Genomic DNA, 20,192 nt, shown 5'->3' on the forward strand with positions numbered 1-20,192 from the left:
CAGACTAGGGAAGCTGCGCTGCGTCCAGCCTTCCACCAGTTCCTGGGGCCCGCAGACAGACAGGTCTAAACCGAGACTTAGATGTACCCTGGGGCTTACCGGCAGACAGGTCTGAGCCGAGGCTCAGACACCCTACAGCTTACAGACAGGTCTAAACCGAGACTTAGACGTACTCACCGGTGAGACTGATTCAGGTTCAGGTGGCTCGTGCCCAATTCTCAGTATAATTTATCCTCCGGCCTCCTGGGCTGAGATTGTCCAGCATCCGGGGCTGAGGAACGTCTCTCAGTGGCCGCCCCCTGAATGCAGCCAAGTCTCCCCCGGACGGACGGACTGGGGCTGCCGGTCTGGGAGACACTCCCCTTTTTCTTCGGGGGAGGATCTCACTGGGGCCTCCAAATGTTGTGGCTCGATCAAATCTAAGACCCGCAGAGCCAATTGAGATTAATTATGAGCCTTTATTAGCTGGCCGGCAACTGATTCTCCCCGCTAGAGAATCACCCCGAGCTTCCGGAGGAGGCAGCTTATAAAGCCCGAAACTATGTCTTGGTGGCCTTGATCAAGCAAGCAAACAGATTACAAAAAGCAAAGATGGCTGTTAGCTTATAGCACAAAAATATCTTATTTCAGGGGAACTCCTAAACCTTGTAGCAAACGGGGCCTGGGAGGCAGTTTTGTTATCTGCACCCCGCAGGCGATGTTGTCTTTTCTCTTGGGAGTTGCGCCTGAAGATATCACTCCCTGTCTTGTCCTTGGGACTAGCTTCCTGGAGAATTTTCCACTTTTACACACCTTCATAATCTGCATAGGTGGAGGTGAGGAAGGAAATGTATAGGGTTGGGATCTGAACTCCTATATTTCAAAGCAGGTCTTTCAACATAGGAATTGTTTGGGATGGTGCAGATGTCATAAAATAATGTTTTAGGATTGGTGAACGCAGCAAAGCAGGGGTCTTAAAGTAAGTTGCAACATGTAAAACTGCTGTTCGATAGACAAATTGTTTTCCTAGATGAGCAATCCTGATGGAGATTCTGAAGGGAGGGCCCAGCCGGCAAACTGTCCAGATAAATGTGCTCACATGAATTCCCTAAAGCAAGCAGCAGAGTTAGGTATTGATTTATAGGGTTATCTTACTGAGCACAGCATTACTGCGCTGTAGTCTACCGGTCAAAGCAACAGCAAGGAGCACCCGGACTCAAGGGAGCAGGACACAGACCCCAGCTATGGCTATGTGGAATGTCAAAGAGCTGTGGCCATCTTAATGTCTCTCATTCGATTTTGTTCCTTCTTTCCTAGCTGAGGGTTGGGAATCCCTCCTGTTCCTCCCTTTTCCTTCCTTTAACGCACATTTACTGAGCATCTATTATGTGCTAAACAATGCACCAGGTGTCTTAGTGAACCAAATGGCCAAGGTACCTCAGGGAGCTGGCAGGCTGTTCAGGGACATCAAACAGACACACAGGTGAACCAAACAACTGCCAAAGGGGATAGAGAGTTGGAAGGGAAAGAACAGGGAGCTCTGTCCACCTATGAAAGGGCATTAAATGAACCATTTTGAATAGGGTGTTCAAAAGGGTCTCTCAGAAGTAGAGATTTGAGCTGGATGTTAGCCAGGCAGAGGCTGGGGGGTGGGGAGGTGGGAAGCCTTGCGAGCAGAGGTAAATACTGATGGATACTGCAACTTCCCTGAGGCAACCTAGAGGAACTAACCAGAAGCCAATGAGACTGGCCAGTCCTGAGTGAGGGTGCTAGTTTTACAAGATAAAATCAAAGAGGTAGCCAGGGCAGGTTGTGCATACCTAGGCAGGAAATTTGGGCTTTATTTTAAGGGGAATAGAAAGCCATTACCAAGTTATAACCAGGGAAAGGAGGAGATCTAATTTACACTTTTAAAAGCCTTTTTTAGATCTACAGTGTGGAGAAGAGACAAATCGTTACCGAAGGACACTAAAGAAAGAAGCCCTAAAAAACACGAGCGCCGTATGACTTCGCTGATAGAATAGTCAATATCATAAAGATGTCGACTCGCTCCAAAAACGATTTCCGGAGTCAGCGCAGTTCCAAGGTTTTAGCAGAGTTTTTCATGAAACATGTCCAGCTAAGTCTAAAGTGGTTATAAAAGAGCAGAGAGCCGAGACTACTCAGACATTCCTTAATTACAATAGTGTGATACAGGACAGAGATAGACACATTGACCAAGGGAGCTGGGGAGAATGCAGAAATGGACTCCCGTACTTAGGGAAGGTCGATATATGATGGCCTTGCCTGAGCGGATAGATCAGTAGGGAAAGAGCAGGCGATTTTGCAAATGGGCCTGCAAAGACTGGTAATCCATATGGAAATAAAGAGAACTGCATGAATACTTAATGTCAAAGATTAACATTGTTAAATTTTTGTTTAGCAGAAAATTTTGGAGAACATATTTATGACCTCGGAAGAGACGAAGAGATCTTAAACAAGATCCATAAAGTACAAACGACCACGGAAATTACTGACAAATTTGAACAAGTTAAAATTAATCATTTCTGTTCATGATTATTTTGCTGATAAAGGAAGTAAAAGGCAAGATATAAACCAAGAGATGACCCTTAAAATAAATACCGCCAATAAGAGATTCCTACCCATAACATATAAAGGATTCTAACAAATCACTAAGAGAAAATCCAAGAGTAAAATGACAAAAGACATATATAAGCATATCCCTAAAGATGAACCGTCATGAGATATCATTTTATACCTACTGGATTGGTAAATATTAAGAACGCTCACACCACCAAGTAAAGATGTGGAGCAAATGTCAATTCTAATACTGGGCTGGTGAGGGGTCACTTAGTATAACTACTTTAGAGAGCACTAGGTTTACCTGATAAGTTGACTTTGTTCACAACCTATGACCCAGCAATCCCACTCTCGGTTACACACTCGAAGTAGACTACAGGATTTCCCATACTTTGGATGAGTCGCTCATGAGATCATTTTGTAGACCAACATCTTTTTAAAAAAATGAAATAAAATAGCATAGGAAATGCCAAGGTGCCTCACCAAAAGCCAGGATACGACCTAAAACAGAATTATCATCGAGAGTAGAAGGGGGGAAATGTTGAAAGCCACTACCCAGAAGAAATTCCTGTCCGGGTACACCGGGAGACACGTACAAGCGTTCTCGTAATACAAATAAGGAAGAGAGAAAAGAAAAAGCAACACTTCGAATGCCTGTCAACAGGAGAAGGCACAAATGGATAACGGATTTGCCCACGGATTGCTAAGTAGAGGAGAAAATGCTTGTTGGCCGAGCACGCGTCAACAGAGAGGAACCTTAGAATTAGCAGTGGCGGGTAAACCAGCCGGCTCTCCCAGGAGCAGTCATGGCACGACGCTGTTTTTGTAAAACTTACACACACGCAAAACTAAATAGTAAATAGCTTAGAAATATATATATATAGTAAAACTCTAAAGGAAAAGCAGGGGAATAATTTTAAAATAAAGAATTAAAAAAAAACAAAACCCTAATTCCTAGCAGTGTTGAGGACACTCAGGACAGGAAAGGACTTTTTCAGTTTCCTGGGCAGGGGGGTGTCTGCCATGCTTCGTGACCTCCACGTGTCGGGCTTACATACATTTGCGCACATCAAATATTTTGTCGTTTTAGGTGGGGAGAGCAATAAGGAGTTTTATCGGATTGCGATAAGGAGAAGGGCTTGGGGTGAGGAGTAGGAGTGGAGGTGAGGGCAGGGGGGTGCACGCCATTGCGATGGTCCGCCTGGGTGAGGCCGGCGGCCGCGGCGACGACTGGAGACGGCTTCGCGGGGCGCCTGGGGGCGGTGCGGACTCGCCGATGGCTGGCGGGCGTGGAGGGAGGAGGGAGGGGAAGCGACGACTGGGACTGGTCGTCGGGACAGAGAGCAGAATCCAGACACAGACCCTCGCGGACAGCGCTGTCCCCGCGGATCGATGGGAAAAGGGCGGGACTTCAGTCAGCGACGCTGGCCCCGCGGCGATCCGTGTGGAAATGAAGAGAAATTGGGTGTATTCCCGATCGGAAGGAAGACTGCAGTGCAAGAGGCGAAACCTGAGAACGTTTAGAAGAAAAAGTGAATGGACTCGATGCAGCTGAAGAAAGGAAGTGGGGAAAAGAAAGGGCATGAACAACTCCTAGATTTGGGGCTTAAGAAACTGGACAGGAGATAAACATATTCATAATAATAGCTAGCGTTTCCATAACACTGACCGTGAGGGGCCGGGCACTTTTCTAGGCCCTGGCGTGCTTCATCCCATCGACCCTCACACCGACTCGGGCAGATGGCGGCTCTTCCTGTCCCTGCTTATACGGGGGAAGGACCGAAGCACAGGGAGGTCAGGCAGCCGACTTCAGGTCACATAGCCGCTAAGTGGCACAGTGCTGATCGACTGCAGAGTCTCTGTCCACGGAAGAGTGACGAACCGGAGCGTGGAGCTCAGGCTGCCAAGGACTCCCCTGAACCACTTTGTGATGGAGGCAGAATCGTTCGCAGAACACTCCAGGGACTCCCAGCCCCGACTCCACTCGCCTCCCCAGGAGGGCCATCAGAGGGAGGAGTGTTATGTAAAAAAGTTCCGGGAAGCTACAAACACTGGCTGTCCCCTCCCTGAGTAGTTGACAACTCCTGGGATGGTCAGACTTAGCTTCATTCACTGACTTTTGTAACTAAGAAAGTTATTAAACATGTGTTATGTGACACCAGCGTTCATTTTTTTTTTATTGTAGTGAGATCTACAGAACATAATGGTTACCATTTTAACCATTCGTAGGTTGACAATTTGGTGGCATTAAGTATAGTCACGTTTCATGCAGCCAATATGCTTCGTTTGTGCATAACATGTGCCCGAATGTCACATAGTGTTCTCCAGGTTCTGTCCTGGGCACTGAAGGACGTGAAGCGGATCTGTAACATACCAGAAACTCCATCTCTTACAAGTATTCGAACCCGTGCTGAAAATTTCGGATGTAACTTTTAAAGCCTGTGAAGAGGCATAGCGTTTGTAAATGTTATTACAGAAGCCATGAAAGTGGTGCGAATATCACTGTCGTTGTCACGTTAGGGAGCCTTTGGACAGTCCCGAGCACAAGAGTGATTTATGGACCACCTTTTAGTGTTTTATAGACCACCGTTTGGGACAAGGGCAAAAGCAGACCAGTGGCATCATTGCAGTAAATCCAGGTTGTGTGGCGGTAGAGGCGGAAATAGTGAGAAGTGATTACGTTCTAAACATATGTTGAGGGTAAAACCAACGGGATTTGCTAACTAATTTGATATACCGTAGGGGTGGGGGAAAGAGAGGAGAGAGAAAGAGACAGAGAGAGAGACAGAGAGAGAGACAGAGAGAGAGAGAGAGAAATAACAATAACTCCAGCTACAGGATTTGGGGTCGATCAACTCATTGATAGACTTCCCTCTGAAATGGGCCTAGTAACACCCGTGGACTCATGAGCTGTTTGTGGGATTTAAAGGAGACGTCTTGCTCACGAGCTATAAAAAGTGGAGCGCCAGACCTCCTACTGAAATATAAGGCACTTCGCTATTGTATTGGATATCCTTCTTTGAAGCTGATCCGTATCTCATCACTGATGTTTTGAGAATCTTTGATAAACGAAACAAAACAAAACTTTGGTGTTTTGTCTTTCGTTTTTATACCAAATTTTCCCTTTACAGAGGGCAAGAATGAAAGGTCTTTACATTCTCGGCATGATCATATCCCTGTGTCTGGAACATGTATTCCTTCAATACTTGTTGACTATCGTCTCGTTGCCGAATCTCATTGATAGGATGTTTCTACAAATCTGTATCTTTGGTCCCCCTGTTACTTGAGGTTTCGAGTTTCTTATCCTGCCCAAAAGGTTCTATTTTCCTCTCTTCCTCCCTCGCCGCCTCCACCCCCATGATCCATACACGTGGATGTCAACGACAGGTTAATAGTGTGCACCCTTTCAAAGGCATGCTCGACGTTTATTTGTGCACAGTTGAAAATGAAAGATGGAAAGGGAGAACCCCAGGGGGCGATCCTTAGTTTTCCCTCTCTTGTCCCAAGCTCTTGCTGGAAACTTGCACACCACGTGGGGCACACAAAAGCCCTGCAGTTAAGAGAACTGTCTCTTTTGAAGGCAAGTTAGCAAAGCTCCACTTACCACAATGCTTTGCAATGTCCTATTCATAGGCCCGTCTCACTCTTCTCCCCAGGATCCGGCCCAGGACAGCCTGTCACCTAACAGATGTTCACTAGCCATTCTCTAAGCACTGCTGGGTGCCAGAAGGAAATGTGATGAGTAAGACTTGGAGATCGAGAAACAGAACAGTGAGCAAGAAGTCAGAAGGGACTTTCCCCCCAGCCCCTATGGCATATCAAATTAGTTACTTAAATCCAGGCTATGACAATAATTGCAAGATCTGGGCAAACTTGTTTTTACTTCTCTGAGTTGTGAAATGAGTCTAGTGATAGTGTGGTTGCTTTCAAACTTTCGAACTCTTTTTTTTTTTTACCGGAACCGTCGGTTATTTAAATATAATTGGAACGTGGCGAGCACCCACATGCACAACTGAAAGATTATGAAATAATACTTATGCTTACTTCCAGTGATGCCAGTACTTTTAAATTTTTCTTTAATTCATTAAAAAAAAAAAAACCAGTCACGGTTCATTAAATGGATTTCACAACCCTCCTAGGGGCTTTGACCTCTAGTTTAAAAAGTACCTCCTCAGTGTTAAATGGGGGTAATGTATGTAAAGGGTTTGGTCCAAAGTAGGATTCTGTGAATGGGAGCTTTGAAAAGTGCTGAGCTGAAGGCTATTTGGAGCTTTCTTAGCCTTCATCTTTGCATGGCTAGCTTCCTCTTGTCCATCTTGGGATTCTCCGCTAAAACGCCCCTAACCCCCTCCTTTATCTCACCGCATCCTTCTACCATCCTATTACTTCCTTGGTAGAACTATGCTTATCTGAAACTAGGTACTTATTTGCATGTTCATCGCCTGCTGTAATCCTTCCACTCTGAGGATGGGAATCTTGTCTGTCTCGCTGATGAAGGCACCCCTTACACAGGGCCTAGCACATCTCCAAGTGAATAGTTCTTAAATGAATGGCAGGGAAATGAGCAAGAAAGCGTTTTAATCAAATATAAATGTAGTCGATGACTTATAACCTTTTTTTTAAGAGTTCTGGGTATTTGGGGCACTTTATTGGCCTCCTTTATGATTCATGAAAGTCGATGTGAGAAAAAAAGTAATCTAGGGAGAAATGCTTGCTTAAAGGGTTGAGTATCTAGGAAAGAGGTAGTGCAAGAAATTTCATTATTTTCGGTTCTAGTTAGTTCCGTGCATATTTCCTCTTGAGTCCTAGAGAGAGGGCTAACGCGTTAATTTCTGTATCCCTTGTCAGCGAGCGATCAGAACACTGCCTGGAAGGTAGTGGGCGCTCAATAAACATTTGAGGAAAGAAAAAAACAAAGCCGGAAACTGGAAAGAGACGAGCGGACGAACGGGCTCAGACAGGCTGCAGTTCCTCCCCGGGACAGGAGGCGGCGCCAGCGTTTTGCGAGCCCGGCCGCCGGCAGCTCTTGGCCCCTCCGGCTGGCCGTCCAACGCTGGGCCCCCGAGGCCGGTGCAGAAGTTGGCCAATAGAAAAGCGTCTTAGTTGTGGGGTCCGGCAGAGATGCCCAATGAGCGTAGCGGGTGTAGGAAAGGGGCGGTGCGACGAGGAGGGGCCGAGAGGAGCGGTTAGAGGTGGGAGTTGGCGTTGCTGCCCGGGCGGGGGCCGCGGAGCTGCGATGTGGACGGGACCGCGGCCGTGACCGGAGCTGCCGGCCGACATGAACTCGCTGGAGCAGGCAGAAGGTACGGCGGGCCTCCTGGGCCCCGGCGCGCGTCCCGGGCTCATTCCGGAAGCCGGGGGGACAGGAGTCGCGGAGACCCCGCCCCGGGGAGAGGGGGCCGCGAAGGATGGACAGACGCGGTCAGGAGCTCGGGGGCGCGGGGGCCCGGGGGCCCAGGGGCCACCAGACCCGGCCGGACGCTGGTCCTGGCGCGCGTGGCCTCTGCGGACGCTGGGGGGCGTTGCGTCAGCTCCCCCTCAGTCTCCCCGGCTTAAACCATAGGTCTCGCCTTCCGGGCCCTTTTTTATTGATCAGTAAACATTTGCACTCCGTGCATTGTAGCGTGCTAATTCACTTTATCTTCGTTTTATTGTGATTGCCCTGTGAGTCATATCCTTAATTCCTTTATTTTATTCTGATAACCTTGCGAGTTGTTTTCCCAATTCCTGCGCTGGTTTCTGGCAACTAACTGCCGGGGTAAGAGTGCCTCTTGATCTCCCTCTTAACGTTTAAAAAACGTGACTGGGGGAATGATAGCCCACCTTGCTCGTTCAGAGGGAGCACCTCGGACGCCCCTGTCTGTTAGAAGGTGTCGGGCTTTGATAGCGTCAAGATCACCCGTAACCCGTTGGGCGGGTGGAAAGAGGATTGTCTGTCTTTTCACACCCACGCATTAGCGGGTCTGAAGTCCGGTAAGACCAGACGGAAAGCATAGCCGTTAATTAAATAGAAGGGCTAGAAATCAGAATTACGTAATTGCATTCAAGTAGACCTCGAAGACTTTTGTGGGGTGAGGGAGGTAATACGTTGTTCTGTTTAGTAGGAAGTTCTTGGTTCCTACAGAATTAAACCTCGACCTGATTTTGATCCTTCTATTTGCAACCCCTAAATTTCTAGCTTTTGGCTCCGGCTTGAGGCTGCTGCTGATTTTCCTCATACCATTTTACGAAGCTTCTAAAAGTGAACCAGCCAGTTTCCTTATATGTGAAATTGGAATTAAAGAAACCTAAGGTTTTTGTCAAGTGCTTAAAGCTGTCATAGTAAAGGAAGTAACAGTGCAGTGATACATGTAAGTTGGTGTGTTAAGACCTGAAGCAGTTAGAGTATCTAAAATTTCATCTTAATAGACTCAAACTAGTGAGAGTAGCTAATTAGAAGGTTGAAATCTTTTTGCCTAGATCTCAAGGCTTTCGAGAGGAGACTTACTGAATACATTCATTGTTTGCAACCTGCCACTGGACGTTGGAGAAGTAAGTGCCTGAATGTTTTTTTAAGGGAAAATAAACTGACAGTTGAGACTTTTTTTTTAGATTCCTGCCTAGCAATGATTTGCTTTTATGTTAAACTTGATTTAACAAATGCTTGCTTTACTAAACCATAGGATTTCCTTTTGTTTTGACAGTTTTTAAATTTAACATTTTAAACAATGCATTATAAAGAAATTTTTAAGAAAAAGAAGTGTCCATCCTAAAAGTACAGTGTTTGTGGTCGAATTTTTATTATTCTATTAAAATAGGCTTTATAAAACAAATATTACAAATTCAATAAGCAGGACCATACTAAAATTTTCAATCACCTGTTTAGCAGTTTTACACTTTGCATATAAACTGCTGAAATAAAGCATTGTTAGGGAAAATCATATTTAACAAACACAAAGTTTATAAAATTACCCTTAATTGATTTTAACAGCATAATTGTGCTGCTTTGGAGCCTAACCTGGAAAAAATTCACTTTGTTGCTGTCTATTCATAAGTATCATGAGTACTGCACAAAATATGATTTGAAAGAATCGTGATACTGCCCAGTGGAAATATATAGGAAAAGCAGACAAATACACAAGTGATGACATCAGCAAAAAAAAAAAATATATATATATATGCTAACATTTTGGGGCGAGTCTTAATTTCTTGGGTGTTCGTTGTTGAAGCTTAATTCCTGCCAAGAAAGAAGCACAACAGCACACGTCAAAGACTTTATTTCAGAGTGTAACTCGGTTTGTGGGACCCAAAGAGAAGTTGTGAAGTTGGGAGGGTCTTTTTCTATGTTACAATTTCTTGTGTAATTTTGCTCTTAGATCTATTTGCAAAGCGTTAATCATACGCTGTGAGAATTCTGATTGGTTAAACTTCACAAGTAATGAATTTTCTTGGGTTCTCTGATTTATGTGTAGGAATTACTTGTTTCACTGCTACTTGAGAATGTTTTCAAATGTATGCAATGCTGCTGTATCTCATAAAACGTAACATAATGAACATACATTTTCTGGGTCACGGTCTTAGTCTTGCGAATGAATGACAGCACCATGGTTAATGTACCTATAAAAGTAGGTGTGTGAAGTCCCTTCCAGTGGGTTTGATTTTGCTTCATTAAAAAGAAAACACTAGAGTATATTTCTTATTGGAAATATGGAATTACAGGAAATTGAGTTTAATCTGTTCTGAGCTGAGAACATTATTTTGAAATTTTGATTGTTGTTAAATACCTGAAATGAGATTTTTCCCTGTCATTTGCGTCTTCTAACAGTGCATTGCCAGGAATTCTAAATAATTAAGGTTTTACTATATCTGTATTGCTATTTGAAGCTTGATCTCTGCACTGAAAAAAACGTATGTGCCCAGCAAAAGGCAGTAACTGTCTTGATCAGAATATTAACAGGGTCTCGATCCCTTTTTACTATTTTTTTTTGAATGCCACTTATTTTTAAGTGCTACTTATGATCTGTTTAGGATTTTAAAAGTAATTTTATCTTAATGGGAAGAAAAAAATGTTTTATAAGACCTAACTATCAGTGATTTCTACTCCGGCCTTCCTTCAAGTTCCTTAAAATCTGATACTGATTGGTGCCTCCATCCACACTTCAGTCTCACACTGGCCTTTATTTAATTGAACAGCAGGCAGTTGTCTGCAGGGCAAAAATCCTTTAGTCAGAATTCTCAGTGCATTTATAAAAGGAGTCTTTGTTTGGTTCATTTACATTAGACAAGGCATTTTTTTTTTTTTTTAATTTACAGCATCTGCAGTATTAGCACAAAGCACATTGAAAGTTAAATAATGTAGAATTTTACATTATAGTTTTACCATCTTGGTTCTTACTGTTTTTAATTTCATTAGTCTTCCTAAGTTCTGACACAAAATTGGGGGACAGTGTCATACTCAGTTACTAAGGTTCACAGTGTTTTAGAGAATCCCTCAAGGTTACATGGCAAGTCTCCCAGTCCCCGGGGCAGTTGCATTTTCCGTTTAATCAAGCGCTGTGTCTTTGGCTGTCATTTGTTAGGAACTAGTGATGGGAGTATCAAACATTAAGAGCTATTTCCTTACTAATTTCGTGTTTATCTCTCATCAGTGCTGCTTATAGTGGTCTCTGTCTGTACAGCTACGGGCGCCTGGAACTGGTTGATAGATCCTGAGACACAAAAGGTAGAACTTTTCGTTTAAAACCTTAGTAGATTAAATGAGATACTGGCTATCGCAGTGCCTTGTTACGTGTAAAGTGTAATCCACACGCTACCTGTTTCTACTAATACTGATATTAATCATCATGCTAAAAATATGCTTAATATTAATTTGCTTAAGAAAACCTTTGGCTGGCCATTGTGGATGAAGTCTCTTGACAGGAAAAAAAAAGCCGCAGAAATATTACTTCACTTACATTCTCTTTCCTTTCTGAACTTGTGTGCAGCTGACATATCTCATTTGTACATATTTTTACATATTTCAGTGCAAACGTTGTCTTTGTTCTGCTTTGTTCAAACCGAGTCCTCAGTGCCAGCTTTTAAAAACTGTGAAACAGCATTTTCTCCTGTGAGTTATCTTTGTCGATATCCTCCCTCATCCCATAAAACATTTGAGACCACTTTGTAGGAAACATAAAGTAGCAAAACATAAATGTAATTAGAAGTCGAGACTGGCAAAAACCGATGAGGCTAGGAGGTCAAAACCAGGAAGGAGATCAGGTCACTGACACTCTAGGCCTTGTGGGCCAGCACATGTGCCAAACTTGAATTTTAGGTTGGTCTCCGAGTTCCCTAACCGATAAAGTCACAGCCAGCTCCCTGGTTTTCATTGTCTGAGTAGAACATGTGTGTAAGTTCTTCGAGCTGGTAAAGCTTTTTTTCCCTCAGCATTTCTCACTCAAAAAAACATCCAGCCTGAAGTTTAATATAGGAAGCACTGAGAGAGCTCCCATCGGGCACTGGCCAAGGGTACCCCTACGCCAAGTGCAATAACAGGTTTCATAATCTTGGTTCTTGAAGCATCCTTTGAAGAAAGCTGATAGCGTGTTCCTCAAATTTCTCCCTCTTTCTGCTAACTTGTGTCTTAATTTCAAACTCGGGTTTCTTTATTAGAGAAGCAGTTGTCTCCAATTTATCAGTGACATCCTGACCCCTCGCCGCCCCCAGTGCCCCTTTATTTAGGCAATGGCGAGGTAGTCTTCACAGATCTTAATCTCACTTCTCCGTCTTGAACTGTAACCAGGTAGACTACTTCCATTAGCTCTGTTTATAACTTTTTAGGTTATACAGGAGCAAAGCCTAACAGTCGGGCTTTTGTCAGCAGTCCGCACGGCAAGTCAGCCAAGGGTTCATGTAGCATGCAGCCTCCCTGCCTTTATGCACCGGCGGGGAGGTGTACGAGGGTGGGAAGCAGAGGAGGGCGGTGATGGGGTTTTATGTTAATAGAGGGGTTTCGTGGCAGGTAGGAAACTCTCCCGTGTGTTCATTTATAAAATCTGATCTTAAGGCTGCGCCTGGCATTCATCTTCAGGGGCAGAGCGAAGGTAGCTGGCGAGAAGATTGAAAAGGGTCTGTCTTGGGAAATGAATCTGACTTCTAATTGGGAAAAATATAAGCTGATTTCAGCTAGTTGAGATCTTAATAAATCACAGAATTAAATGTAATTTGAAATAGGCCCAAAACTCTGTAGTTAATATGATTTTCTAAATTAGGTGAGAATATAACGATTAGCCTAAGGGTTGGCTCTTTATATTTTAGTATTTAATAACCTCAAACCTGACAGGAGTTTTAAGTAGCAATGGTGTCTGTAGCAGGAGTTGCAAACTCAGAAGCTAGTGGCTAGCTGGGAAAACCCCGGGAGGGCAGGGATGTGGCATCCTGGAAAGCGCGTGAACGTCTGAGCCACGGGAGCGGTGTGTGGATGCAGCTGATTGTTGCCATGGAGGAAAGAAGCCTGGGGCTGGCTGATCAGTTGAAGTTAGAGCACAGACCCCTGGATGTGGTAACACTGCAGGGGGCATGGGACTCAGCCGGCCCCTGGGAGTTGAGCTGCCCTCACAGGTTTCAAGACATTCCTCCGGAATAGTAATCTGTCTTCGGGATCTCAGCCTTCTGGGAGCTGCTTCCCTCCTGATGTTTTTAGCCTCTCATTTCTGCATTTGACAGATTTATTTAACCAATACCAAGCTAGACCGTCTGCCAGGTGCTTTCCTAGGTTTAGTTCTCTGTCTCGAAACCTGTGGGCATCTCTTGGTACCGACGGTAGAGTGCAGAAGCCCTCAGCCTGATTCCGCTGCTCCCACTGAGTTACTAGTTCATTCAGTTTCTTTTTTCAGATTCTCTAAACACTTGTTTTCTCTTTTTCTTCAGTCTACTTTACCGTTTCCCAGTAGTCTAACTCTTCTTGTTCCAGTCCTCGTCCATCTAAATAGTCTTAGTATTGTATATTGTCATGTTTTCTGCTGTCACCTGATTGTGCCCACACCTGAAATTAGCCTTTTCTTCCTCTTGAACTCTAGTTCTTTGTGGATAGCTACTAATAGTTTTTCCCTGCTTAAATGTCATGTGGCCATCTGAATCTCAGCTTCAGAACCAGACTCATGTTTGTGCAGAGAGGAATGTCGGTGCTGGAGTGGAGTCTTGCAGGGAGGTGTAGGAGTTAGCCAGGTGGAGGGGAGAGAAGGAATATGGTCGCGCAGGTGCGAGTGTGGCATGAAGCGGTTCCGCCGGGGCTGGGCTGTGCATGGCAGCGCTCGCCCAGCTCTCTCACGGAAGGTAACTAGATAACATTCGACTTGCGTTTTCATTGAGCTCAGAGGCCTCACCTGCGTTCAGCAGTGTTTGTTGAGCACCTGCCTTTGCCAAGGGCTGTTTCAGATGCTGGGAGTGAACAGCAGGGCGCGGGGCAGTGGCCCTGCTCTGGTGGAACTTCTCGTCTTGCGCTTTTAAAATTGCTCCTCACTAGGAAGGTTCAGTAAATATTTTTGGTAGGGTGGTTTTCGATTATAGGAATGACTTTGCAGTGGTTCAAGTATTGGGAATGAAAGGAGGGAATATTGCAATATTGTGTTATTGAAGATATAAGGCCCTTATTACATGTATTTATTATTATAGCATAGCAATTTGGAGAATAGGATTTTTGGAAATCTTCACATCCTCATACGTTAGGTGATTAAAACGTCTATCTTGCATATGATTGGGGAGGTAGGAGTCAGGATTCTCACATTTTTATGCTTCAAACTCTTTTACAGGTGTCCTTCTTCACATCATTATGGAATCATCCGTTTTTCACCATTAGCTGTATCACTCTAATAGGCTTGTTCTTCGCTGGAATACACAAGAGAGTAGTTGCCCCGTCGATGTATCCTTTGCCGTGAATTGAGTTTTATTCTCTGAACTGTTAAAGCACCTTCTCGATCATCTAGGTGGTGGTAAAAGCTTACTCTTGAAATGAGAAATTTTCCTTTGACCACATTTATTCAGTATAGCTGCTCGATGTCGAACCGTGTTAGCAGAGTACAATATGTCTTGTGATGATGTAAGTATTTTTTTCGTTAGAAAATTATAGCTGTGTGAAAGGACTGAAATATTTTGGCTTAAGTAAAACGGGCATTTTATTAACAATAAATACTCACCATGTAATTAATAGTGGGAATTTTCCTTATAGCATTGATTCTAAGACTATTTTTTTTACATTTTAACATTTCTGGAATTGAGACACATCTAAATCAATGGTGTCTTATAATTAAATTGGTAGAGTTGACAGTTTAACTTTTTTTAATGGCAAAATCATGATATACCTTATAATTGAAGCCATCTTAGAATCAATGAAATACAGTGTTAATTATTGGCCAAAAATGACTCATTGAATGTTGGTTTTGTCAGCTGTTATTTTTCTAGTGGTATACTGTATGTAGGATCTTAACTAGAGCCATAGATTCATGGACAGACTATGGACATAGGAGCCTATTGTGTTTTTAAAAGTTGATCTTGTATTGATGTATCATAAGAGTCTGACAGTTTTGACTTGCTTATTTATAAAAGTGTGTTTTTACCTTCAATTAAAAAGCCTTTAAACAATTGATGCCTACCAAGTATCGAAAATTAGAATAGAGGGCAAAAAAAGGTATTGAGGCAGGGAGACGATTGGCTCAGTGGAAGAAAGTAAAGCCTAGACATTTTGATTTTTTAAAAATTATTAGAGGATAATGATGGCATTTCACGTCAAAGGGGAAGAAACAGGCTATTTAATAATGTTAAGATGATTGGTTCTTCATTTAGGAAAAATTAATTTAGATCTCTGCCTCACATCAATTAAAACTAATTCCAAATAAAATCTTAAATACACTTAAAAAGACATACACATCCCACCATCAAAGCATTAGGAGAAAATATAGAAGAATATATTTATACAAAAATACCTTCTTCAGACACAATAGAAATGCCATAATGGAAAAGGTTGGATACATTTAATTGCACCAGCCTTTGAAAATTTTGTACAGCAGAAGGCAAGATGTTAAGCAGTGATTAGAAGAAAGTATGTGATAGGTATCTGTACAGAATAGTATCCAGAATGTTTAAAGACCTATTAAAAATTGATAAGAAAAAGACAAATAGTACACTTTAAAAACAGAACAAGGTAAGTCATTATCACAGACGTGGAAATTCAAATGGCCAATAAACACGTAAGGACTGGACAGCCTCATTTATAATCAGGGAAATGCAAAGTAAAAGTGAGTTTCCATTTGTGTTACCTGTCGGATTGGAAACGGTGAACCGTTTTGATCATTCCAGCACCTGGTGACTTGGGTGTATCCACCCCCTGCTTGTTGAGAACATATCTTGGTACAGCCATTTTGGAGGGCGGTTTTTATCTTTCTTACAAAACGTAAAACGTGTATGCCTTTTAGACTTAACCATTCTGGCTGTCTCCCATCTACCCTGGGGGGTCCATCACCCATGCACACAGAAGGCAGGCACAAAGTTGCTGTAGCATCCTTTGCAGCAGTGAAGAATGGAAGCGATTCTTGTATTTCCCAGCAGGGGAGTGGTGAGGCAGGCCGTGCTGTAGCCACGGCGTAGGAAACCGAAAGTGAATCCATAAGTAGGAGCGTGACGGAAGGTCGGGTGCAAAAAGTTGCCAATCGATATGCTCAGTTTGGTACCATTAAATTTTTTTTTTTTTTTTAATTATAACAATGTCCAAACACAAAGAGAAGACTTGCGAACGCCCATATACCCATTGACCAGTGCTGTTAATAATAAAGCCATGGTGGTTATTTCCCACGTACCCCTGCCCACCTGCCCCATCAGACTGTTTTGGAACACACTGTAAGTGATACATTTTACTTTCAAATATGTCAGCATGTTAGAAACACCAAATTTTTCTTGAGATAGGTGAATATCCATAGAAAACAATCTGGGGGAATTCATGCTAAGACTTTTTTTTCTAAGAGGGCTAGAATTTCAGGAAGATGGAAAGGATGATTTTAGCTCACCTATGTTTGAATTTTTTATAACGAGATTGTATTAATATCTGTTTCATGTAATTTAAAATAGAGGTAAAATAGACTAAAACCATGGATAAAGAAATAGTATATTCATAGAGCGGAATATTGAATATTTTACATAAAAAGGGTACAAACTACTAAAACTTAGTAACATGAATCTCAAACACATTGAGTGAAATAAGTAGATGCAAAGGAACACACACTGTATTATTCCATTTATTTAAAGATCAGAGACAGGCAAAATTAATTCGTGGTGAGCAGTTACGTTCCAGCAGGGAGTGGGGATACCTCTGGTGGGGAAGGGGCGGAGCTTTCTGGGGCATGGCCACGGTCTCTAGCTTGTCTGGGCAGTGGCTGCGTGGGTGTATGCATTTGTCAGAACACATGAAAGTACACAAAGATTGAGTATTTTACTATATGTACATTATACCTCAAACAGTGAGAAGTTAGTATCAAAGTTCTACCAAGATATTGAGGAATTACCAAAAGTCAGATTACCAAAAAATTAAGTGAAAGTGAGAATCAAGAGGTAACTAGAATCCTAACAACACTTTTGACCTGAGGATCATAATAAAATGTGTTAATTAAAACCACCCAAAATCTTAACCAACCAAAGATAATCACCGTGTTTTATATTTTGTTATATATACTCATTTGCTTTTTATAAAAAATGTGTTACCAATTTTTTTAAACCTTTGACATGTTAGGATTTAAGAGCCACTATATGTTGGCTATTAAGCATGTGTGAGGTCCTGGACTCATCTTTTTACCTGTATTATCTCAGTTAAGGTTTTCCATTTCATTGTACCTTGTCCCATTTTATGGCTGTTTCAGTTTGATCCCCGTTTTGTTTCCACACTTTGCATGTCATGTAAGTTGCATGTTACAACTTAAGTTGGTGTAGAACGAAACCCCACAAGGACAGGGGCTTCGTCGCGTTCCCTACTGGATCCCTAGCTTTTCACACACAGCCTGGCACACAGGAGGCACTCAGTAAATGCCGAACACATGCGTAACACTTACATGTCCATCTTCACACTGGCATTTCGTTTTCTTCAGATAAATTCCTAGCGGTGGAGTCATTTGGATTATGTGGCGTGTGCCTCTTTTGGATGAATAGGACAGTTGGCCCTGTGGCAGCAGTGTATGTGTGTCTGTCGTTCCAGCCATTGGCTCATGTCTTAATTTGCAGAGATTAAAATTAATGTTGGAAAAGGGGAAACGTCTTTGCCAGGTACATAGTTTTATTCATGTTTCGTATACTTCATTAATTAGTGTGTCCGGGTTGGGATTTTATTTTATCCAGTGGATGGATTGCCTGCTTTTTAGGTAGCCAGTGGACATGGAATTCATCAAATAAAGATGGTATATGTGCGTTTTAAAGTAATAAAGATTTTGGAAGAAAGCTCCGCACAAAGAAAACTCAAAGCAACTATTAATCCTTAATCGTGACTAACGTAGGTGTCTCACCCCTCACGTGCCCTTTTAGGGTTATTGATAAGCAGTGGTGTTTTTAATAGAACTACGTATTGAAAAGCTTTTCTTTTTTATTTTTACAGACAGGAAAACTAATTTTGAAACCTAGGCCTCATGTTCAGTGACAATCCGCACTCATCGTTACGGGACCTAAAACAGCCTTTTTCAAATAAGTGGTACAGCAGAAAGCCATACAGGATCCCTCTCACAGCCGGACATGTGACGGCCTCGCAGCAGCGACTGACGAGAAGTGTGCAATATTTACCCAGAACCTTGAGGGTGACGACTCGCATCATCAGTGCTTTGGTACCTTTGATTATCTGTCTTTCAGTATTAGTGTCACTTTAGTACTTCGGATCCTGCAAAGATTTTTGCAGATGAAGTATGTATATTACTAAGTTAAACTTAGAAACAGAACCTCATCCAGTTTTTATAATGTATTTTTGCAAACTACTGTAAATAGCAAATCAATGCCAGTGTTAAAGAGGACACGTCCTGTGGACGGTGATCTCCTGCTCCAGTGCGTCGGGAACCTCTGCCCGTCGTCCGCACAGCTCCAGAACCTGCCCTCGTGCGTGGCTGTGCCTTTCGCTCTCACACGCAGTCACAATGCAGGAAGAACATCAGATCGAGCTTAGACTGAGAGAACTCATCTCCATTATGTTGTCAGAGATTATAGCTGTTTTAAGAAACAATTTTCGTTAAACCCGATAGTGAACTTCAGCCACTATTGTGATATTTTCCTGTTCATTGTTTTCATTTCATGCTAAATTTGCTTTATATTTTTTTAATAATTTTAAGAACACTCCAAAGGCTTCTGAATATGCAAGTTTAGTTGTAAATTATGTATTGTCTGGGAATTTGATCGTCGTTTTAGATAATTGGATTTTATGCCGTGGTAGACATGCTGGTACACCAGTATCGCACAGATGTGACTGACCCTCGCCATCACCAAGAGAACTCGGGAGCAGTGCCACAAACTAGTCTACAATTCTCACTGTTTAGAGAGTGTTATTGACATACTGTGTATGCATATTAGCCACATGTACTATAATAGCCTTTAAAATTAAACTATTGGGATTATTGTAAATATTTTAAAGAACTGGAGGTGCCTTTTACCTGTTTATTAGAAAATTTTGAAAAGGTTTAAATTATTTCACGAGCGATCTTTAAATTTCATTTAACATAAAGCTGAAGATTCAATGACAGGTCAAAAACTTTTTAACAAGGCTACCATTTAACTTAAATGTCTTCATCTTGTCTCTCAACGTGTATAAAATTTTATTCTTTGAACTGTAGCAATAAAACCCTCTGCTCCTAAGAAGTCTTAAGGGGACATTCTATATTTTCTGCATCATTTTATTTTCTGTAAATTTTGTAGGTATATATGTGCATAAAAATAAATACTTTATATATAATTAGTGATTGGGCTTTTTCCTTGGTTTAAGTCTGTAACTCTGAAAAAATTTTAAAACATCCCGTGTTTTTTCAGATAATGGGCTAGTACCAAATGAGATACTTTAACTTCGTGTCCAGTAAACCATATTTCAAGTAGCAATTGATCATACCCAGTTTATTAGGCTACGATTACTTTTAGTATGTCTTATTCATCATTGTCTAATGACATTTTGCTCTTAAGAATTGCAGGCTTTCTCAAAGCATGCTTTACAAACTTGCATTGCCAGTTTCCTCCAAGAGTATGAAGCTGACAACGAATTTTATAGGTCCTTAGACCTTTTTGGAGTTATCAGCTCCTTTGAGTATTGAATGAGAGGCGTACATCTCCCCTAGAGAAATAATGCCTGTGTACTTACATCTACTCCGCCTGCATTTGGAGAGGATTTCATGGGTTTCCCAATGCCAGCCTACCTGGAGTCCATCGGCTTCAAGAAAGAAACTTCTGTTAAAGATTTTCCATACCTTCAGTCCTAGCAGAACACTTCATTTTCCAAAACAGTCTTTGCTCTGGTTGAAATGGCCATACTCACTTCCACTCTATTAGGAAATTACTGATTTTGAGCCCAGTGCTCTAAATTTACACATAGGGAGGATGATCTCAGAGTTTTCAAAATGACTTACTCTAGGTCCCCAGACTAGAAAGACAAACAGCACCAGAACCCAAGTCTCTGG

General features: G+C 42.4%; 2 protein-coding genes across 7 annotated transcripts in view; one reads left to right on the forward strand and one right to left on the reverse strand.

Annotated features, from left to right (window-relative positions):
• The window catches only part of LOC107512255 (nuclear receptor coactivator 5-like), a 45,532-nt gene extending 44,750 nt beyond the window's left edge, over positions 1-782 (reverse strand). For 5 of the 6 annotated variants that reach the window (XM_036231249.1, XM_036231250.1, XM_016147618.2 and 2 more), the window contains exon 1: positions 178-782. The gene's annotated coding sequence lies outside the window, so the exon portion shown is untranslated. The remainder of the gene's footprint in view (positions 1-177) is intronic. The other variant, XM_016147621.2, reaches the window with a different exon arrangement.
• A 6,943-nt stretch (positions 783-7,725) lies between these two features.
• On the forward strand, positions 7,726-19,480 carry CNEP1R1 (CTD nuclear envelope phosphatase 1 regulatory subunit 1). The gene is made up of 6 exons (XM_016147606.2): positions 7,726-7,862; positions 9,019-9,090; positions 11,187-11,260; positions 14,328-14,437; positions 14,560-14,614; positions 18,146-19,480. Exons 1-6 carry the CDS (start codon positions 7,838-7,840, stop codon positions 18,185-18,187), a joined length of 378 nt encoding a protein of 125 aa, XP_016003092.1. The 5' UTR covers positions 7,726-7,837; the 3' UTR covers positions 18,188-19,480.
• The last annotated feature ends 712 nt before the right edge of the window (positions 19,481-20,192 follow it).

The sequence above is a fragment of the Rousettus aegyptiacus genome, unplaced genomic scaffold, assembly GCF_014176215.1.
Source record: "Rousettus aegyptiacus isolate mRouAeg1 unplaced genomic scaffold, mRouAeg1.p scaffold_m13_p_14, whole genome shotgun sequence".
NCBI classification, from domain to species: Eukaryota; Metazoa; Chordata; class Mammalia; order Chiroptera; family Pteropodidae; genus Rousettus; species Rousettus aegyptiacus.

Excerpts from the sequence above, each read along its gene's own strand:
- CNEP1R1 (XM_016147606.2), top strand. The coding sequence starts at position 7,838 with ATGAACTCGCTGGAGCAGGCAGAAG. Across the intron at positions 14,438-14,559 it reads AGAGTAGTTGCCCCGTCGAT|TATAGCTGCTCGATGTCGAA; the intron begins GTATCCTTTGCC and ends ACATTTATTCAG. Across the intron at positions 14,615-18,145 it reads ACAATATGTCTTGTGATGAT|ACAGGAAAACTAATTTTGAA; the intron begins GTAAGTATTTTT and ends TTATTTTTACAG.